Consider the following 20,384-nt stretch of genomic DNA (forward strand, 5'->3'; position numbering starts at 1 on the left):
TTTTCACGATATGTTTTGTATTACAGTAACACAACGCTGCCTTGATCCAATAAACCAAATGTGTTTAAGTATACAAATGCTACATTTGAATAGTGTCGAGTACAGCTGCACCTTTACCAGCTTTGAGAACACTTTCATGATCAATCATTATAAAACATATCATATATATAATTCTGAAATGGACCAATCTGCACAATGACTACTTTTACTGTCAGTACTTTCACTTTATTTTGATGATAATACTTTTCTACTTTTACTTGAGGAACATTTTGAATGCAGGACTTTTACTGTAACAGAGTATTCATACACTCTGGTACTTCTACTTTTACTCAAGTACAAGACCTGAGTAATTCTACTTTTACTCAAGTACAGGATCTGAGTACTTCTACTTTTACTCAAGTACAAGATATTACTACTTCTACTTTTACTCAAGTACAAAATCTGAGTACTTCTACTTTTACTCAAGTACAAGACCTGAGTAATTCTACTTTTACTCAAGTACAAGACCTGAGTAATTCTACTTTTACTCAAGTACAAGATCTGAGTACTTTTACTCAAATATAAGATCTGCGTACTTCTACTTTCACTCAAATACAAGATCTGAGTACTTCTATTTGTACTCAAATATAAGATCTGCGTACTTCTACTTGTACTCTGTGTCCAATGACAAAAGGCTTTAACTTTAAATACAAGATCTGAGTACTTCTACTTTTACTCAAATACAAGATCTGAGTACTTCTACTTTTACTCAAGTACAAGACTTAAGTACTTCTCCAACCTCTGGTTCAGTATAGTTATTGAAATCTGGTAAAAATTCTGTTTAAATATTTTTGTAAAAGGAATCAAAGACCCGTCAAAAAGGTGAGCCTCATTTATTATCTATCTTCTTATTGTATTTATTATTCATTAGTATGTTTGTATATGTTGTGTTGATATTGTTCATGATATATGTATTATTTTAAATATTATTTTGAAACAGTAATAACTGGCTACTTGTCATCAAGTGTAATATTTTATTTTTAATATAAACTTTATTATTTAATTTGCCTCAGGTTTATAACACTGCGGTTTAGCGTGTGCCATCGACAGATATAATACTCAGTAAACTGCCCCGCCCCCTGCAGAAGTGTGTGTGTGTGTGTGTGTGTGTGTGTGTGTGTGTGTGTGTGTGTGTGTGTGTGTGTGTGTGTGTGTGTGTGTGTGTGTGTGTGTGTGTGTCAGATAGCGCTCCTCTCATCTGTCTTCAGTCTCTCTCGAGTATCGCTGTTATCTCTCTCCGCGTGCAGCAGACTTTCACCGTGTTTTTGGTTTCTTCAAGTTTCATTTGTCGATATTTGGAAAGTGTCGGACGTGTTTTAACACCTGATCAGTGTCGGAAATCTACTTTGTGAGAAAGGTGAGTCATTTGAATCGATCACAACTTAAATGTTTCATAAAATAAGAGTGTTTTTACTCTATTATGCATCATATATGAGCTTGTGATACATGCATATGATTGAAATATGATAAATAACGTCCATGTGGCAGACAGCGTGTAGAGCTCCGTGTGTATGGAGTCATAAGAGTGCCGATAAAAGAATAATGATCTGTAAACAAATAAGGAGATTCATGTGGAAATATCAAGTGGTTTGCATAGAATAATAAATACGCAAATTAACAACGAAGGATATATAAAGAGGAATCAGATAATAGAGGAAAGCCAAGCAAAATCGTGACAAGATATAACAATGATTTTATGTAAATACATATTAAATACAAAAAATGTATAATTAAATCAAATAATAATATAAAAATAAACACAAAAATTGGAAAATAAAATGTAGTAATAAAAATACAAATTGTTGTTTCTATTGTTTGATTTCGTTTTTTAATTTCCACACATTTTGTTTATTATTTTTGTATTCATATTTCCAAATTTCTTTTATTTGTTACTTCTTCAAATATTTCCTTAATTTCTTTGCATTTTCTGATTTATTTATTTCATGTATTATGAGAGTTAGCTTAGATACTAACTGGACTGACAGGTCTGACAGCCACTGAGTATATTTACTCATGTCCAGCGATTAAGTACACATCTGAGGTACTTGTAGTTTGTTTGAGTAATAAATAACAATGCAAAGTAAACAGTGGGTTTATAGGTCTGTGTCCTTAAGAAACATTAAGCTAACAATGTTAACGTCATGAATAACTGGTTAACGAGCTAACAGCTAACTGCTAACAGCTAACAAACAGGGTCCATATGTTTTCTGTTCAAAGTGTAAAAATATTAAAGAGGCCCTATTGTGTTTTTGGGTTTTTTTCTCTTTTCTGTAGTGTGTTATGTTTCAGTGCATGTAAATTGTCTGCAAAGGCTAAAATCCTCTTTGTGCACAATGTTTTAAGAACATTTTAAACAAATTATTATTTTAAAAAGTGATAATTTAACCCAGGGAGCTAAATGCACCTCACTGCAGAAATGAAACTTCACTGCAGGAGTGTCGGCTGTCATGGTGTGCAATAAAAAAGGGGGAAGTAATTATTGGTAACACAGATCGCACTTCTCTGAAAACGTTTACACAAGTCGAGTTGTTCTGCCCTATATAGACTTTGAAGTTGCAATCGCCCAAATCTCTGTCCTTTGATTCTTGTTTTTGTGGATCTCATTCTCAATTCCACTTATTTTTGTCTTGTTTTAGAGAAATTCAATTTACAAATCTCTAAAACTGCAGCGATAGCAGACTCTTATCATCAGAGATCCTCTGTAGAGCTGACAGGAAGCTGAGAGGTGTGACGTGTGTTCCTCTTCACTTCCTCTGCAGGGCAGGACCAAGCCCCCAGGAAGTGCGCCGGACTCTGATGAAAATATTCGTGCTGGCCAAACGGCGGTACTACACTTCCTTTTGGTTGCCAGGCCCGGAAACACTTTTTCCCATTGACTTACATGGGGAAAGAGTGGTCTGTAAATCGTTGGATAATTTTTTTTTAAACTAAATAAACTACCCAGTATGAACACTTGTATAGCCCTTATTAAAAACATTCGTTCCTCAAGTTGTAAAATGTGCTAATAACGTTATTCTGAGAGTTATTTCCCTCTGCATTATGAACGCGCATCTAACCCACGGGACCGCGCCGCCCGGCACGTTCATGTTACGTGTTCAGCACTACATGCGTTTATCTTTACCCATGGATGCACAATAAGAACGGACCCATATCGCCTTACTGCCAGCCCACGGAGCTGTAATAATGGATATATTGCACATGTTTGCTGTAATTCATCATTTGTAAAATATTATACTACATGGGCTGTATGATTAAATCTTGTACCGTAAATGTTGTATTAAATAAAGTTAATATTACCGACGTAGATTAACGTCCCTGTAGCTTCTTATTGCACTAAGAAGCTTATTGCACTGTGTGTGTATATATATATATATATATATATATATATATATATATATATATATATATATATATATATATATATATATATACAGTGCAATAATTATTTCATGCTAAATGAAGCTCTGTTGCTTGGATATCACTAGATCCTGTTACAGCGTAATATAAAAGTACATAACGATTGATGTGTAAATTAGCATAATTACTAGCTAACCGCTAGCTGCTAACTGCAGCCTCGTTAATATCAAATCTATCATAACAAACATTACCATGCTGTCATGAACGTGCGGTGCTGTTACGTGTACGCAAATTGACGTGCTTGATGTGAACGAGCATTTTGGGGGGCATGGTTAAAGTTGCGCATGCGCTATGAGCGCACATACGGGTACTTCTCAGGCATGCCGGGTAATCTGTGACGTTTCGCTCTCTCAAAAGTTGGGCCATTTTATCATCATGCGCGAATGAGCAACTCTCATAGGAATGAATGAGGCCCCGCCTCCCACGCTGTATCCAGTTCTTATTATACATCCATGGGCAGGACATGATGAAGCAAAGATAATTAATAAATGCAAGTATAAAGATACCCTTACATGTATTTTCTGAGCGTGTCCTGTGGGTGCTAGTGTGATCAAATCCTTATAAAGAGACCTCACTGTTACACTTATCTCTGGAGCCGCACTTATAAAACTTCTTGGTAAAAAGAGTCGTTAGTAAAGAGAAGAAGAAGGAGTTATTGACCTTTTTTTATAGTTAGCACAAGATCCTGGAAGTAGAGAGAAGGTCTTTTAAGAAGAGTTTAAGAGGAACGTCATACCAAAATGCAGATTTTCCCCATAAAAAGTTAAAGTGATGCCAGAGAACAATATTTCTGTTGGTCAAGAACTGTATAATTACTCTAGAAATATGAGAATGGTGTCAAATAGAGCGTCAGACGGCACAGACAGCTTTGTTTTTACATAGGTAAAGTAAAGGTAGGTAGGTACAGTAGGTGGATGGATGGATGGATAGATAGATAGATAGATAGATAGGTAGGTGGGTGGGTGGATGGATAGATAGATAGATAGATAGATAGGTAGGTGGGTGGGTGGATGGATAGGTAGGTAGGTAGGTGGATGGATGGATGGATGGATGGATGGATGGATGGATAGGTGGGTGGGTGGATGGATGGATGGATAGATAGGTGGGTGGGTGGATGGATAGATAGGTAGGTAGGTAGGTAGGTGGGTGGGTGGGTGGGTGGGTGGATGGATAGATAGATAGATAGGTAGGTAGGTAGGTAGGTGGATGGATGGATGGATGGATGGATAGATAGATAGATAGATAGGTGGATGGATGGATGGATGGATGGATGGATGGATGGATAGATAGGTGGGTGGGTGGATGGATGGATGGATAGATAGGTGGGTGGGTGGATGGATGGATGGATGGATAGATAGATAGATGGAACCGAAACAGAAAATAACTGGTAATTGCAATTAATCGCAGAAAATCATGCGATTAATCGCGATTAAACATTTTAATTGTTGCCCAGCACTAATATATATTTATTTATTTTCCTATTCCTATAAAGACTATTTCTTGGGATGAACCAAACCTAGTCTAAAGGGAAGAGTCCTACACCTGGGAGTTATCTAGAACACATTTTTGACCTTCAAGTGTTTTGTAGTGTGTTCTTGTTGTTGCAGGATGCATTGATAGCATGGGAGCCTCCTAGATTTCACAGATCTATTATTCCCCTCGCTCTCCTCTGGGATTTCTTTTTGTGCTGCTTAATACATTATAATAAACTGCAATGCAACACCTCATCCCTCTGACATCAAGACACATGAATACCCTGACTTCAGAGGAAAGAGACCAACACAAACTGTATCTGTGAGTCAAATAGAATTTAAAAACCTTGAAATAACACGTTTTCTTTATTAATAAATAGTGTTTCTTCGTCCCAGAGGGGGAACCCTGCTTCAGAGAGCAGAGGCTGCAGCTGTTATCTCACACAACTCAACGTAACCTCCAGAAAGATTCCCTCTGAGGGAATTATTCAACTCAAAAACAGCAGATTCCTGTTTGTTGAGCCTTTTAGGGCCGATGGCTCACAGATAGAATTATTCAAGAGTCGGGAATAGATGTTTTTCCAGGAATTACTTTGAAATAAAAGCGATCTGAAGGTTGACCTTTGCTTCATCACATCTGTCTCTATCTCCCTGTCAATTAAGGGCAAAACCTATTATTTTGGATTAGATTAGATTTATTTATTGTCTTTATCAGTTTCAAATGTGTCTTTCGCTTCTCCAAGTAAAGCAAAGTCACATTAAAGGGGCCTATTATGCTCATTTAATGGTTCATATCAGTATGTAGTGTCTCTACTTTAAAGAGTCCTCTCCTGCTGATGTTCAGGTGTATATCAGTATGTAGTGTCTCTACTTTAAAGAGTCCTCTCCTGCTGATGTTCAGGTGTATATCAGTATGTAGTGTCTCTACTTTAAAGAGTCCTCTCCTGCTGATGTTCAGGTGTATATCAGTATGTAGTGTCTCTACTTTAAAGAGTCCTCTCCTGCTGATGTTCAGGTGTATATCAGTATGTAGTGTCTCTACTTTAAAGAGTCCTCTCCTGCTGATGTTCAGGTGTATATCAGTATGTAGTGTCTCTACTTTAAAGAGTCCTCTCCTGCTGATGTTCAGGTGTATATCAGTATGTAGTGTCTCTACTTTAAAGAGTCCTCTCCTGCTGATGTTCAGGTGTATATCAGTATGTAGTGTCTCTACTTTAAAGAGTCCTCTCCTGCTGATGTTCAGGTGTATATCAGTATGTAGTGTCTCTACTTTAAAGAGTCCTCTCCTGCTGATGTTCAGGTGTATATCAGTATGTAGTGTCTCTACTTTAAAGAGTCCTCTCCTGCTGATGTTCAGGTATATATCAGTATGTAGTGTCTCTACTTTAAAGAGTCCTCTCCTGTTGATGTTCAGGTGTATATCAGTATGTAGTGTCTCTACTTTAAAGAGTCCTCTCCTGATGATGTTCAGGTGTATATCAGTATGTAGTGTCTCTACTTTAAAGAGTCCTCTCCTGCTGATGTTCAGGTGTATATCAGTATGTAGTGTCTCTACTTTAAAGAGTCCTCTCCTGCTGATGTTCAGGTGTATATCAGTATGTAGTGTCTCTACTTTAAAGAGTCCTCTCCTGCTGATGTTCAGGTGTATATCAGTATGTAGTGTCTCTACTTTAAAGAGTCCTCTCCTGCTGATGTTCAGGTGTATATCAGTATGTAGTGTCTCTACTTTAAAGAGTCCTCTCCTGCTGATGTTCAGGTGTATATCAGTATGTAGTGTCTCTACTTTAAAGAGTCCTCTCCTGCTGATGTTCAGGTGTATATCAGTATGTAGTGTCTCTACTTTAAAGAGTCCTCTCCTGCTGATGTTCAGGTGTATATCAGTATGTAGTGTCTCTACATGTCTCCATGCTTTAATGTTCAAAAAGCTTTTTATCTTTCTCATACTGCCTGTGCTGCAGCACCTCTTTTCACCCTCTGTCTGAAACCAGAGCCCAGTCTGCTCTGATTGGTTAGCTGGCTGGCTCTGTTGTGATTGCTCAACCACTTAGAGATGTCCCGCCTATTAGCCTCATCACGTACAGTGTGTTGGAGCACTAGCCAATAGGAGCACAACTGTTACCTAGTGATGTCACTTAGAGTTTAACGTGGAAGAGCTCAAGGAGTTTTCTTTGTAGGAACTTGACTTCTCAAAACCACACAACTTGTTGAAATCCTCTTCCTATGGTGTAACAGCGTTTCCTCTTTGTCTCTGCAGCGTCACGATGCCTCAGTGATTGTTGGCATCATCTCAGCCCCTCGAGAGGTTCATGGGAAGAAGGCTGTGAGCGGGGAGGACTTAAGAGAGGAGGAACAGCAGAGGATTCTATCTGGACCCTATGAGTGTGCAGTGAGGAGTAAATACGTTTCTCTCCTCAGGAGTTTGGTGGTGGATGTTTGTGGAGGTGAGGCGCCCGGCTGCAGCGATGGTGTTTGAGGCGAGGCTTCCTCCCTCCTCACCTTTGACCTTTCCTTCACGATGTCTAAAGAACTCACCGTCGCCTCCTACATCGTGCTGGAGCTGCTGATCGCCGTGTTCTCCGTGTTGGGAAATGTTCTGGTTTGTTGGGCCGTGTGCCTCAACAGCAACCTGCAGAGCATCACCAACTTCTTCGTGGTGTCCCTGGCGGTGGCAGATATCGCCGTCGGGGTCCTCGCCATCCCCTTCTCCATCGCCATCAGCACCGGGTTCTGCTCCAACTTCTACGGCTGCCTGTTCATCGCCTGCTTCGTTCTGGTGCTGACGCAGAGCTCCATCTTCAGCCTGCTGGCCATCGCCATGGACCGCTACATCGCCATCAAGATATCACTCAGGTCAGTGGAGAGGGGGTGGAGACATGGGAGTGTAATCAAATACATTACATGTTACTTGTTAGACGCTTTTATCCAAAGCGACTTACATACTCAATACTGTGGGCAATCCCCACAGGAGCAATTTGGGGTGAAGTGTCTCAGGGACACAACGACATGCTGACTGCAGTGGGGTTTGAACCTGTGCTCCCCTGATCCGAACACCAACGCACTAGTCCACTGTGCCACCCGCTTCCCTTATAAAGACAAATACATTTTAAATAAGCAAAGAAATTGAGGAATTTCAAAATGTGGACATATTTAAAAAAACAAAACAAACAAGTAAATAGATAAATGTCAAAATATAAATAAATAAGTAGATAGATAGTTAAAAAATAATCATACAAATGTCATGGCACACTTTCTCAGCTCAGGTCTCACAATAAAACCACATATTTCATTTTTATTTATCAGTATCGAGACTTGACATTTGATCCAGAAACCCTTGGCAGATTAAGTGTTTCCAGAAATGGCGTCTCCCACGAGGCCGCTTCCCTCCAGGGGGAATCCAACGAGCGGCGCTCTAATTACTTACACAGACTGTGACCCGCCCCCCCCCCCCCCCCCCCCCCCCCCCCCCAAAACCCCCTGTGTGATCTTACTTCATATTTTAACTGGTGAAACACAGCGCTTATTAAACTGCTTATGTTGAACGTCGGCCTAGATTAAGATATCAAATTAGACGGTTTGTGTCCAGATATTTAACCTTTCAGCTCATCACATTAACTCAGATCTTAAAGAGGCTCTATTCTGGGTTTTCCCTCTCCTAATGTGTGTTTTTAGTGCATGTAAATGGTCTACAAAGGCTAATATTCCTGTGTTTCCCCTGTATGAACCTGAAGATGAGCAGAATATGACCTCTTTAACCCTCCTGTTGTGTTCGGGTCATTTGAACATATACAATTGCTGATCACCACTTTCATTGAATTTTGGGTGATTTAGTCAAGTTTGTAACACCCATGGTGTAACCATCCAGATCAGATAAAACACACATCCACACACACACACACACACATACACACACGCACGCACGCACGCACACGCACACACACCGAACCATTTGATACATGCAATACATGTTCAGTGTCTATTCTTTGTATATTTACTGCAGTTGTTCATGTATACCAGTAGTCTGATACAATATGTACAGTTTGAAAGGGTGTTAAATGACATGTGGTGATGATTAATGGTTTTTGTGTTAATGTAATAGCAGTTAAAGCAGGTACGATCAAATTTGAACACCAAAGTGAGGGGGGGAAACGAACACAACAGGAGGGTTAATCAACTCCCATGCTTTGTGGGTGTTCTTTTTTTACTGTGTGCTCATTGGGACCTTTTATAGCCGACCACCATTATGGGAAGCGCCACTCTTTTGAATTTCTTTAAGCAAGCATGCTTCCCTTACTAGATTATAACATTATAATGTAATGCACACTAACAAAAAAAACTACATTTTGAAATGTTTCGATTAAAAAAAGAAGAGATAAGTTAATACAACATTTGGAAATATGAAGAGAAATAAATAAAAATAATGAATTAGTAAAAGACATATGGACATTTAATGAGATACAAATAAAAGAAGCAATATTTAAATATAAAATTGACATTTAAAGCTCCCATGTCATGCTTTTCCGGTTATTACCCGTCCCCTTGTGTGTTATGAAGGTTTTTATGCATGTAAACGGTGTGCAGAGTCAAAACCCTCAAAGTACACCCTGTAGCGAGTAAAACTCTAACACAGAAAATACCTCCCCAAAACGCCTCGTTGGAGATACGTCACTGCCCATTTGAGTCTTCCATTTAGTTCCGGGTACCGCCTGATGTCATGCGGTACCCGGAACGAAATGGACCAATCCCGAAGAGCTATGGCCACACCAGCAGCGTCGTGTTCCTCCTCCAGAGGTTCGAAGAACCGGCATTTCACAGACGAAAGCTTCCAAAACATTGCCCAGTTTGAGGCCGGATATGCACAGCTTGTTTGGACCGTTTGGAGCAGGGGAAGATCTGGGTATACAACCTGTAAGTTTGCATTGTTATTTGTGTATTTATCAAACAAGACTGTTTAAATGTGTAAACTGTGTTGGACTGCTAAGCCATTGACACAGTGCTAACTAAGTTGCTAGAGTTTCCATATATCAACTCTAATATCAGCAGATGGCCTTGCATACATGTATCTCATAGCAGGAGAATGTCTGCATTCACACACAAAATACCTATTGACAGTATACTCCGGGTGATTTGCCGGTCAGTCGCGAAACGTAATTACATTATAGCTGGCGTAGCGATCTAACACACGGAGCTAGAGCTAGTTTCGGTCAGAAAAACATTTTTGTGATGCTACGTTGCTAGCGTTTAAATATATCAACTACAATGTCAGCAGATGGCCTTACATGTTTGTCATGGCAGGAGAATGTCTGCAGTCACACACACGGAATACTCATACAGTATACTGTACTGTGATTTACCGTACATTGTGACCGTACATATACTGCATGTAGCTAACGAGGCTAGCTGTATGCTAGCGCAAAACAATGTATTCATGCAAGTTACATTGTATGACCGAACGTAGCAGAATACCCGTATACGATTGCAATTATAAACACGTTATTGCTAGCCTAATATGAACCACTAGCTTTTGTTCATAGTAGTTTTATTACACTGCATTATAGTTGCCTTTCCTCCAAGCTAACGTTCATATCGTGTTAGCTACCAAGGTAAACAAAGCTAGGTTAGCATATTAGCAGGCAAGCTGTTCATTACACAACTACTACTAACGAATCTAAAACAACTAAGTTTCTCTAATATTTTGTGATTTGCATTTGATTTCGTCCAGCCAGATCCTGGCGGACAATCCATGACGGGGAAGGGATTCTACTACTACTGAGGGTGCTAAAAGGCACCGCACCGACTGTGCGCAGGCAAGATGCGAGGAGGAGGAATGGATGATATACCGTGTATATATGTATATTTATGTTCATTTTGTACATTTCTAAAAATAAAGTTTAATGGAAATACTTAGTAGGCCTATCCTTTCTTCCCTGAATTCATATATAGCAAACCATGATTTGATTTCTCATCAAACAGTAGTAGTTTATAACGGGTAAAAAAACTTACTCTTTGTTATGAGAGTAGCTCGTAGGCCACAACGGAAAGGCAAGGAGACATACACGAGTTTACAAAACCACGGCACATTTATTGTAGTAAATGCAGAGACAGGTGGTCGAGGGGAGAGGGTCGCTCAGTTCGTCCTTCTGCAGCCGCTTTGGAGAGAGACTCCGGGCCGCTGGGATTAATAGCACCGGCTACGGAGGTGTCCGTGATCGCGCTGATTACCCTCTTCAGCTCCACCCCACCGTAAGACAAAGGCCCTGAGGCCGTCACACTCTTCTATAACAACAGTTAAAAATATATATGTATATAAAATATACCGCTGTACCGACGCCATGATAAGACTGATGTTACGCTGAGAGCAGCCGGGAAAAGCACTGACATGGGCGCAGCCTCTCTGGTGGTTGACTAATCAGAACGAGCTGACCAATCGGAGCACACTAGGCTCACAGGGAGGGGGGGGCAAGAGCTCCAACGAGTCGTTTAGTGGAGAAAGTGAATACTGCTGAATACACATGCTTGACAGAGATGCTGTATGCGAAACCAATGTGAGTTTGGAAAATTGCACAGTATAAATCTATTTTAGTATACCTCAACAATGTAATTATGATCAGTGGAAATGGCCATGACATGGGCCCTTTAATAAGGAAAATTTGTTTTCCAAAACTTGTTGTTGCAACATTAACCTCTGCACTTTAACATCTGAAGAATGTGATAGAAACAAGCCAAATATCTCAGCTGCTCTCCCACACAGGCCTCCCCAGAATAGACCTTCCTCTGCGGCCTGCAGGACCGTTGTTTGTTTATTCGTTTACTTCCGCCATGAGAAATGCTTCCACCGAGCCGTCAGCTGATCTGAGTACAAGTCCAGGGAAACCTCATATATACCGAATACTGAATATTATCAACTCGTTACGGCCCAAAGACGTACAAAGCCACAATATTTGTTCTATTGATTGTAACGTCTCAAAATCTGACATGGTCAAGCTTTGGTAAAATAGCTAATCGGAAAGGTTTGTGCTTTTTAGATCAAATGGAAAATCACACTTTTATTAATCGCCAAAGTCAGGTGTTGTTTTAAAGGCTATAAAGGCAGATGTACCATATTTCCGTTTGTAGCTAAACGGCGCGCTCTAGTGGTTGTAATCATAACATGGTTTGAAATAGAAAGTCTGGTGGAGTATTATAAACGGGAGAAAGGGAAGGGCGGTGGATTGGTTAAACAAACAGGATTTTCAGACTTTAATTTGTGTCTCATGTGAAACCATAAACTAGGCCCCTTTAAGTATGCTTGGTGAACAAAATCTAACATCCTAACAGTTAAACTCCCTGTGTTCCCTCCAGAGGGAGTTTCTCTCCCACACACCTGGTTTCAGACAGAGGGTGAAAAGAGAGGCTGTATGAGAAAAATAAAGAGCTTTTTGAACATTAAAGCATGGAGACATGTCCCAGTAGAGACACTACATACTGATATACACCTGAACATCAGCAGGAGAGAACTCTTTAAAGTAGAGACACTACATACTGATATACACCTGAACATCAGCAGGAGAGGACTCTTTAAAGTAGAGACACTACATACTGATATACACCTGAACATCAGCAGGAGAGGACTCTTTAAAGTAGAGACACTACATACTGATATACACCTGAACATCAGCAGGAGAGGACTCTTTAAAGTAGAGACACTACATACTGATATACACCTGAACATCAGCAGGAGAGGACTCTTTAAAGTAGAGACACTACATACTGATATACACCTGAACATCAGCAAGAGAGGACTCTTTAAAGTAGAGACACTACATACTGATATACACCTGAACATCAGCAGGAGAGGACTCTTTAAAGTAGAGACACTACATACTGATATACACCTGAACATCAGCAGGAGAGGACTCTTTAAAGTTGAGACACTACATACTGATATACACTTGAACATCAGCAGGAGAGGACTCTTTAAAGTAGAGACACTACATACTGATATACACCTGAACATCAGCAGGAGAGGACTCTTTAAAGTAGAGACACTACATACTGATATACACCTGAACATCAGCAGGAGAGGACTCTTTAAAGTAGAGACACTACATACTGATATACACCTGAACATCAGCAGGAGAGGACTCTTTAAAGTAGAGACACTACATACTGATATACACCTGAACATCAGCAGGAGAGGACTCTTTAAAGTAGAGACACTACATACTGATATACACCTGAACATCAGCAGGAGAGGACTCTTTAAAGTAGAGACACTACATACTGATATACACCTGAACATCAGCAGGAGAGGACTCTTTAAAGTAGAGACACTACATACTGATATACACCTGAACATCACCAGGAGAGGACTCTTTAAAGTAGAGACACTACATACTGATATACACCTGAACATCAGCAGGAGAGGACTCTTTAAAGTAGAGAGACTACATACTGATATACACCTGAACATCAGCTGGAGAGGACTCTTTAAAGTAGAGACACTACATACTGATATACACCTGAACATCAGCAGGAGAGGACTCTTTAAAGTAGAGACACTACATACTGATATACACCTGAACATCAGCAGGAGAGGACTCTTTAAAGTATGGCTGCATGTCCTTAGGGGGAAAAAAAGCATTCTTATATTATATTTGATGTTTCTATCATCTTCCTCCCCAGGTACAACAGCTTGGTGACGGGGCAGCGCGCTCAGGGCATCATCACCATCTGCTGGGTGTTATCCATCATCATCGGCCTGACCCCCATGATGGGATGGCACAAACCCCCCGACAGCAGCAACAGCTCCTTTTGCCCCCCAGGCCTCATGTCGTGCCTGTTTGAGGACGTGGTGGTCATGGAGTACATGGTCTACTTCAACTTCTTAGCCTGCGTGCTCATCCCCTTGCTGCTGATGCTGGGGATCTACCTGTGCATCTTCATGGCCGCTCGCCACCAACTCAAATTCATGGAGGTGAAGGCGGTGCACGGAGGGAAGTCTCGCTCCACGCTGCAGAAAGAAGTCCAGGCGGCGAAGTCTCTAGCGATCATCGTAGGACTTTTCGCCGTCTGCTGGCTTCCTCTACACATCATAAACTGTTTCACGCTCTTCTGTCCGGAGTGCGCTGCTCCTCCACAGTGGATCATGTTCGTGGCGATTATCCTTTCCCACGCCAACTCCGTCATCAACCCTTTTATCTACGCCTATCGAATCCGGGAGTTCAGGCAAACCTTTCGCAGGATTATCCGCCGACACATCCTTCGAAAGCAGGAAACCTTTGAGAGCGGCAGCAGCAGACGCAACTCCGTGAGACTCAAAGCGGACGGGATACACTTTGACGCTTGTACTGAACACAGCAGCAGCAACAGCAGCTGTGAAAGCTCCTGCAGATGTTCCTCTCACATCTCGACTGTCGGGGGAGGTTTGGTGGCGGTTTCTCGGCCTCCTTTATCAGTCATTATCTCCCATTGTCCTAAATTGGGACCCTGTCCACTGCAGGCCCTCAGACACATCCCTGGAGGCCATCATCCTCTTCAGTATGCAGAGCAAGAGCACGACAGCGCAGGACAGGAAGTGGAAGAGGAGGCGAGGTCGGCACAGGCGGAATCGCTGTACGACGAACAGGAGAGGAAGTGTTGCTTTATAGAGCTGGCGAACATGTCATGACGCATGCAGAAAAACCCGGTTATCGGATGATTGAATTCATCAGCCTCAAAGGTGTGGGTCAGAAGCTCCAGCTCCTACTGTCATCTATTCATCACCAAGAAAAAAAGGGGTACGAGAAGAAACAACGACATTTAGTGGGCGTAGTGCGTATGACAGGACAGGAGCAAAGGCCATTTTAAACGTTGCGGACACGTTCCTGATGATGCAAATCACGATATTAGTCCCGTCCACGAGGGTCCTGTACGTTCAGCAAAAGCCCCTAATGCGAATCCAGTTTTGCTCCACTCTCCAGTCCAGTTATTGGCGTATGAACCTGTTTGCCTAAAAGAAGATGAAAAGACACAAAACTGGAGGATTGTTTAGGAGAGAGGTTCAGGTTGTGTGAGGAGACTCGCCATTACGGACGCTACAAACGTGAATGAATTGTGTCTTTACAGGAAAACAAAGACAGCCAAATGGCAAACACTGTAACGTGGATTGTGGATCGGTAAAAGCCAGACAGACGTGCAAAGTTAAAATACTTCACAAGACTTTAGGTGATGAACTATACACATCAAGAAAATCCTTAATAAAACCAAACACAGTCTCGTCCCCTCACAGTTTATTCCAGCTTGTTTTTATTCAGCTCCCAAGAAGGGGAAGTTATTTAAGAAAATGAAGTCTCTGCACTGTTGTTGAAATGTCGTTTGTTTGTTGCCTTTAACGTGTTGTTGCCTTCGTGTTCACAAGGTTGAGTTTCACTTTTCATTTACAAATGAATCTTTTTTGAATCCACATTCCCCGCCGTACTCTGTTTATATCACATTAAAGTGAACATGTTTCTGTATTGCACTTACAAAACAAGACATTTACAGACGTCATCTTTGATTTTGAGAAACTAGGATGAATTTCTTTTTGTATTTTCAACATTTGCTAAACTATTAAATGATGAATTAGTTGCAGCTCTACATTATTTTCTTAATGAACCATCATTTGCGTGGTGCACAGACTTCAATCTGCGAAGCAACGTTCACGCTCGTTTGCAAAAACCTTTTTCACATCCCTTTCTCTCACACTGAAATCCAGCTTCACCCACATCTGCGTGTATTTATCTGTCGTACGTTTATCTTCATGTCGGAACATGTCTTTTTTTAGACTGAAGTTGTTCACGTGTGTTTCATAATAATGTGTTAAAGTCAAGGCCCCAAACTCGGTAATATATTCCTAACTCTGTGTTTGGGTCTGCTAAAAGTGTGACACTGTGACTTATTATAAGTTATTTCTCATGTTGTTGACTTCTGAGTTTGATGAGTGGATTGTTAATGATTATATTTAAAGGAATACTTCACATCCAATCAACGACTCACCCGGTGTTTCCTTACATTTGCCTCCACGGTAAATGAAGAATTGAAAAACAGAGAAAAGTCTTGATGAATTGAAGTAAAGTAACTTCAAGAACATAGTGACATCACTATATAACACCTGTGCTTCTATTGGCTAGCGCTCCAACACATTGTACGTGATAGGCTAAGGGGCGGGACATCTCTTAGTGGTTGACTAATCACAACAGAGCCGGCCAGCTAACCAATCAGAACAGACTGGGCTCTGGTTTCAGACAGAGGGTGAAAAGAGGTGCTGCAGTATGAGAAAATAAAGAGCTTTTTGAACATTAAAGCATGGAGACATGTCCCAGTAGAGACACTACATACTGATATGAAGCTGAAAATGTCCTCTTTAATTAGTAACGTTTTACTGAAAATGCATTTGTTTAGGATTTACTCACTCTACTTCAATTCATCAAGAATGGTCTCTGTGTGTGTATGCTTTGGTAAGAGTTGAGGCATGTGAGCAAAGAGTTATTAATACACGATGATCCTTTTATTGGTGAAATATCCCTTTAAACTCAAACCCATGACTCAAGCCTTTTTTTTGTTTCTCTGCTGAATGTTTTGTCACATGCAGGCGAGCACAAAGTCCCGCCTTTAAATAAATTCCTTTTCCATTTTTTGAAAGTGTCCTTACTGTATTTGCCGTCATTAATGTCCACAGTGACACAGTCTCTACTCAGAAGCTGAAGGAGTGTCTGCAGGCGTTTCCCCAGGCGAGGTCATACATCATATCAGATAGGGATGTCTATAGCCAGAGAGCATTATGGGAAATGGGTTATTTAGACAGTCAAACTATGTTAGGCCTTCTTTATTTTCCCAGTTTATATTGCAATCCCCCTGTGGGTTCAGGCTAAAGGGTGCAGAGCACTTCTTTTCAAAGCTTCTTTTAAGTGTGTTAGCTCCCTATTAAATAACATTTCTCATTCTTAAATCTGTAGAAAACCCAGACTAATTGTACAGTTTTAAAGAGATGAATGTGCCTATTTCATGGCTGGTCATTTGTACACCTGTTTTCAGTGTTTATGCTAAGCTAATCTATAAGTAGCTCGTGGTTGTATACTTTAAATATGTTGGTTCTATCTTTTGTTTGTTTGGTTGATCATCTTTTACAAGGGAAGAATTGTTGAAATGAAGTCGTCTATACCTCTTCACTCAATGAACCTGAACACACAACAGTATGTATTCCACGACATGGAAACAATCATCCTGTGTGTGTGTGTGTGTGTGTGTGTGTGTGTGTGTGTGTGTGTGTGTGTGTGTGTGTGTGTGTGTGTGTGTGTGTGTGTGTGTGTGTGTGTGTGTGTGTGTGTGTGTGTGTGTGTGTGTGTGTGTGTGTGTGTGTGTGTGTGTGTGTGTGTGTGTGTGTGTGTGTGTGTGTGTGTGTGTGTGTGTGTAGATGCCATGGATACAAGCAACAGTAACCCCTCGTTTAAAAGGCTTTGAAAGGAGAAGAAGAGGGGGAGGATGCAAAAGACGTGTGTGTGTGTGTGTGTGTACCATCTCTACGTCACAAAGTGTGCACCAAAATAGATTTAAGGGCCTCTTTTGTTTCTCTTTGTGTCCTGTTTCTGGGGCTCTCTGTAGTAAACACATGTGAGTCAGTGTGAGTAGAGTCAGTGTTGGTCGAGGTGCACTGAGTCAGGAGCAGAACATGTTCGTCACTATCCTGCACGGAGGTTAGTAAAGATCCTCTTTGTTTTATATTCTGGTAGCTTTTCAAGTGTTAAAAAATAAGTCCAATTATCCTCATGTGATTATGTAAATGTGAAATGGTGTTTTTTTTATCTTTCTTATTTTTAACAATCTTATTTTCTTGCCAGACAGCAGGATGGAGATATTAAATCTCAACTGTAAGCTGATAAACTTCATCCATCATTTAAAGCAGCGATGCGGTCTGGATTTCAAAGGTAATAAACAAAAATGTTAGTAATGGTTATTATAATGACTTTAAAACGAGTATATCTGAATTTAAAGTATAACATATCACATTTTTAACAACAGCAAAGATTTGAAAAAAGTGTTTGTGTTTACAAAAATGACCTCATAGCAGAAAAAGTTTTTTACATGTTTTACAGATACTTTAAAAAAAAAAAGGGGACCTATCATGCAAAATGCACTTTTTGATGTCTTTTATACATAAAGATGTGTCCCCGGTGTGTCAGGGAACTCACGCAGCGTCAGAAAATAAAACCCTCTCTCTTTTCCTCTGTACCCAAATCTCTAAAAACGGGGAACAACGGAGCTGATCCAGATTTGCGTCCGATATGACGTAATATCTGAAATGTGGACCCACGGCCCTATCAGAAAGTTGCTATCAGAAACAATGCGCGACTGCTTTGGACGTAATATGGTCGGTGTTTACATTAGCATCGCTAACACTCAGAGCTAACCTGTACTGGAGAGCATGTGTGTGAAGAAGCAGGAAATAAAAAGGAACTCACCTTGTGGTATAACCGGCAAGAGAGAAAGCCTTTGAGCTCCATACTGTTTCAGAAATAATCCTTGATAATCCATGATATGGCGTTTCATCACGGCAGCATTTAGTTTAGACAGTAGCTGCAGGGTCCCGCATGAGCTCAGCCCCCTCCTTTTTTATTTTTTAAAGCTTCACACCCCAAATCAGCACTTTTGAAACAGGAAGTGAAATAGAGGGATATGAAGCATGGCTAGAATGGGTGATCTGTTTGGTATTTTGAGCAAAACACTTCATAGACATGTTTTATATATTTTTTTTATATATCTGAGACCTATGCTATTGCCTAAAAATAGCATGATGCCTGCCTTTGAAGCTCATTTGCCTCTCAGGGCCTCCGTCATGTCTTGTAATAGTAACATCATGCGTTCCCTCGTGCAGAGTGCGTGGAGCTGATGGACGGCGGTGGGAAAGTGATGGATTTGGAGGCGAAGCAGCAAAGTGTCGCTCTGGCCAGCAGCGTGCTGACGGAGAGACAACACTACTTCCTGCTGAGAGTGTGCAGTAAGTGGATCTAATGCTTAAACATAATGTCAATAAGGGACAAAACTTTCCTTTTATTTTGTGAGTTACATTATTACATCAGTTATTAATCCATTGTTTTTGCTTATATAGGAGCTTTAGGGTATGCCTTCGTCCAAAACAAACCAAAAATGTATCTAATCAAATATTAAAATTAATATAATCAATTATAATAAAAGTAAATAATTATTAATAATATATTAAGAGAAATGGGTAATGTAAAAATGGTGTCTCTTTCATTAAAAAATTAATATAAATATGTTTTCATTTGTTTTTGTATAGTGTTAAACTACTGTATTGCTGCTATACTAGAGGTATTCTACATTAAATATATATATATATTTCATATTGATGTATGGGGAGAATATCCTACAAATGTATCCAGATGTTATCTACTAATTAAAATATATGATATATTTTCTCCAGGAGAGGATGATGCTGCAGGTCAGAAATATGTTTCTCTCCTGAACCCCTGCAGACATCCAGAGATAACAGGTGACAAACCAGCAGATTTATATATTAAAAAAGGCTCTCTAAAGCCTCCTGTTGGTCAACATTAAAATATAATTTAATGTTAACTTCTTTTTTTGTAGAGCTGCTGAGGAAACTGTCTAACCCCGATCAGGAGCAAGAGAAGAAGACGAGAGGACGGACGCAGAGGAGCAAACACATCTCTGCAAACAACAAGAACAAACAAATCAAATAGTTTATTAAAGTCAGAGGTGGAAGAAGTACTCACATGTTGAACGTTTTGTAAAACTAGCTATACTACAGCGTAAAAAGTAAGAGTCCTGCATCAAAATATACTTTAAGTACAAAAAAATACAGATTATGCATAATTACCCATTTTAGAATAATATATTTTATACTATTTTATTATCATTAATGATGAATTATTGAATGTGGAGTTTATACTTACACTGCTTGGTAGTTGTACCTTTAATACAATATAATTATGAGGTGATTTACATATTTTATGAAGCTATCAAAGACACATAGTGGAGAAAAAATTACAATATTTGCTCTGACATGTAGACGAGTAGAAGTATAAAGTAGAATAAAGTGAAAATATTCAAGTACCTCAAATGTGTACCTGCACTTGAGTAAAATTACGTATTCCCTGTTGGATTGTTGTTTATTTTGTTATGTGTTTTATGGTATAGTGTTTTGCAATGTGTGATGTTTTTTATATATAAAGGGAATTCATGTGTTTACTTTTTACATAATGCAATTGTACAAAATGTTCATGCAAAAACTGATAAATAAAGTTTATTTAAAAACAAAAAAAATGCAATAAAACGGTTTAGCATATTTGAAGAACACAACTGTATTTACCTTATTGTGTTTTAATTTATTGTACACTTTAATGTCAGTTTTTGATGTTTAGTCCTGTCTTCGGTATGCATCTGTTCCTCTTAGATTGTTGTATTTATTTCAGAAAGCCACGC

The 20,384-nt window shown here is 39.9% G+C and overlaps 2 protein-coding genes across 3 annotated transcripts; both read left to right on the plus strand.

The window, feature by feature from the left end:
- Positions 1-1,221: 1,221 nt before the first annotated feature.
- adora2aa (adenosine A2a receptor a) lies at positions 1,222-16,560 on the plus strand. Of its 2 annotated transcripts, none has more exons than XM_034133247.1 (3): positions 1,222-1,396; positions 7,183-7,778; positions 13,590-16,560. In XM_034133247.1, the coding sequence occupies exons 2-3, from the start codon at positions 7,444-7,446 to the stop codon at positions 14,572-14,574; spliced, it is 1,320 nt and encodes a 439-aa protein (XP_033989138.1). In that variant the 5' UTR covers positions 1,222-1,396; positions 7,183-7,443; the 3' UTR covers positions 14,575-16,560. The 2 variants fall into 2 exon arrangements, with proteins under 2 accessions (XP_033989138.1, XP_033989139.1); XM_034133248.1 differs by lacking the exon at positions 1,222-1,396 and adding an exon at positions 5,136-5,250.
- Positions 16,561-17,447: 887 nt separating this feature from the next.
- Positions 17,448-20,219, plus strand: LOC117484799 (uncharacterized protein C22orf15). Its single transcript, XM_034133236.1, has 5 exons — positions 17,448-17,617; positions 17,762-17,848; positions 18,796-18,918; positions 19,363-19,431; positions 19,530-20,219. The coding sequence occupies exons 1-5, from the start codon at positions 17,593-17,595 to the stop codon at positions 19,640-19,642; spliced, it is 417 nt and encodes a 138-aa protein (XP_033989127.1). The 5' UTR covers positions 17,448-17,592; the 3' UTR covers positions 19,643-20,219.
- The last annotated feature ends 165 nt before the right edge of the window (positions 20,220-20,384 follow it).

Source organism: Trematomus bernacchii, unplaced genomic scaffold (genome assembly GCF_902827165.1).
Source record: "Trematomus bernacchii unplaced genomic scaffold, fTreBer1.1, whole genome shotgun sequence".
NCBI lineage: Eukaryota > Metazoa > Chordata > Actinopteri > Perciformes > Nototheniidae > Trematomus > Trematomus bernacchii.

Coding starts and splice junctions, on each gene's coding strand:
- adora2aa (XM_034133247.1), top strand. CDS start 7,444: ATGTCTAAAGAACTCACCGTCGCCTCCTACATCGTGCTGGAGCTGCTG. Junction 7,779..13,589: donor GCCATCAAGATATCACTCAG/GTCAGTGGAGAG, acceptor CTTCCTCCCCAG/GTACAACAGCTTGGTGACGG.
- LOC117484799 (XM_034133236.1), top strand. CDS start 17,593: ATGTTCGTCACTATCCTGCACGGAG. Junction 17,849..18,795: donor ATGCGGTCTGGATTTCAAAG/GTAATAAACAAA, acceptor TCCCTCGTGCAG/AGTGCGTGGAGCTGATGGAC. Junction 19,432..19,529: donor CAGACATCCAGAGATAACAG/GTGACAAACCAG, acceptor CTTTTTTTGTAG/AGCTGCTGAGGAAACTGTCT.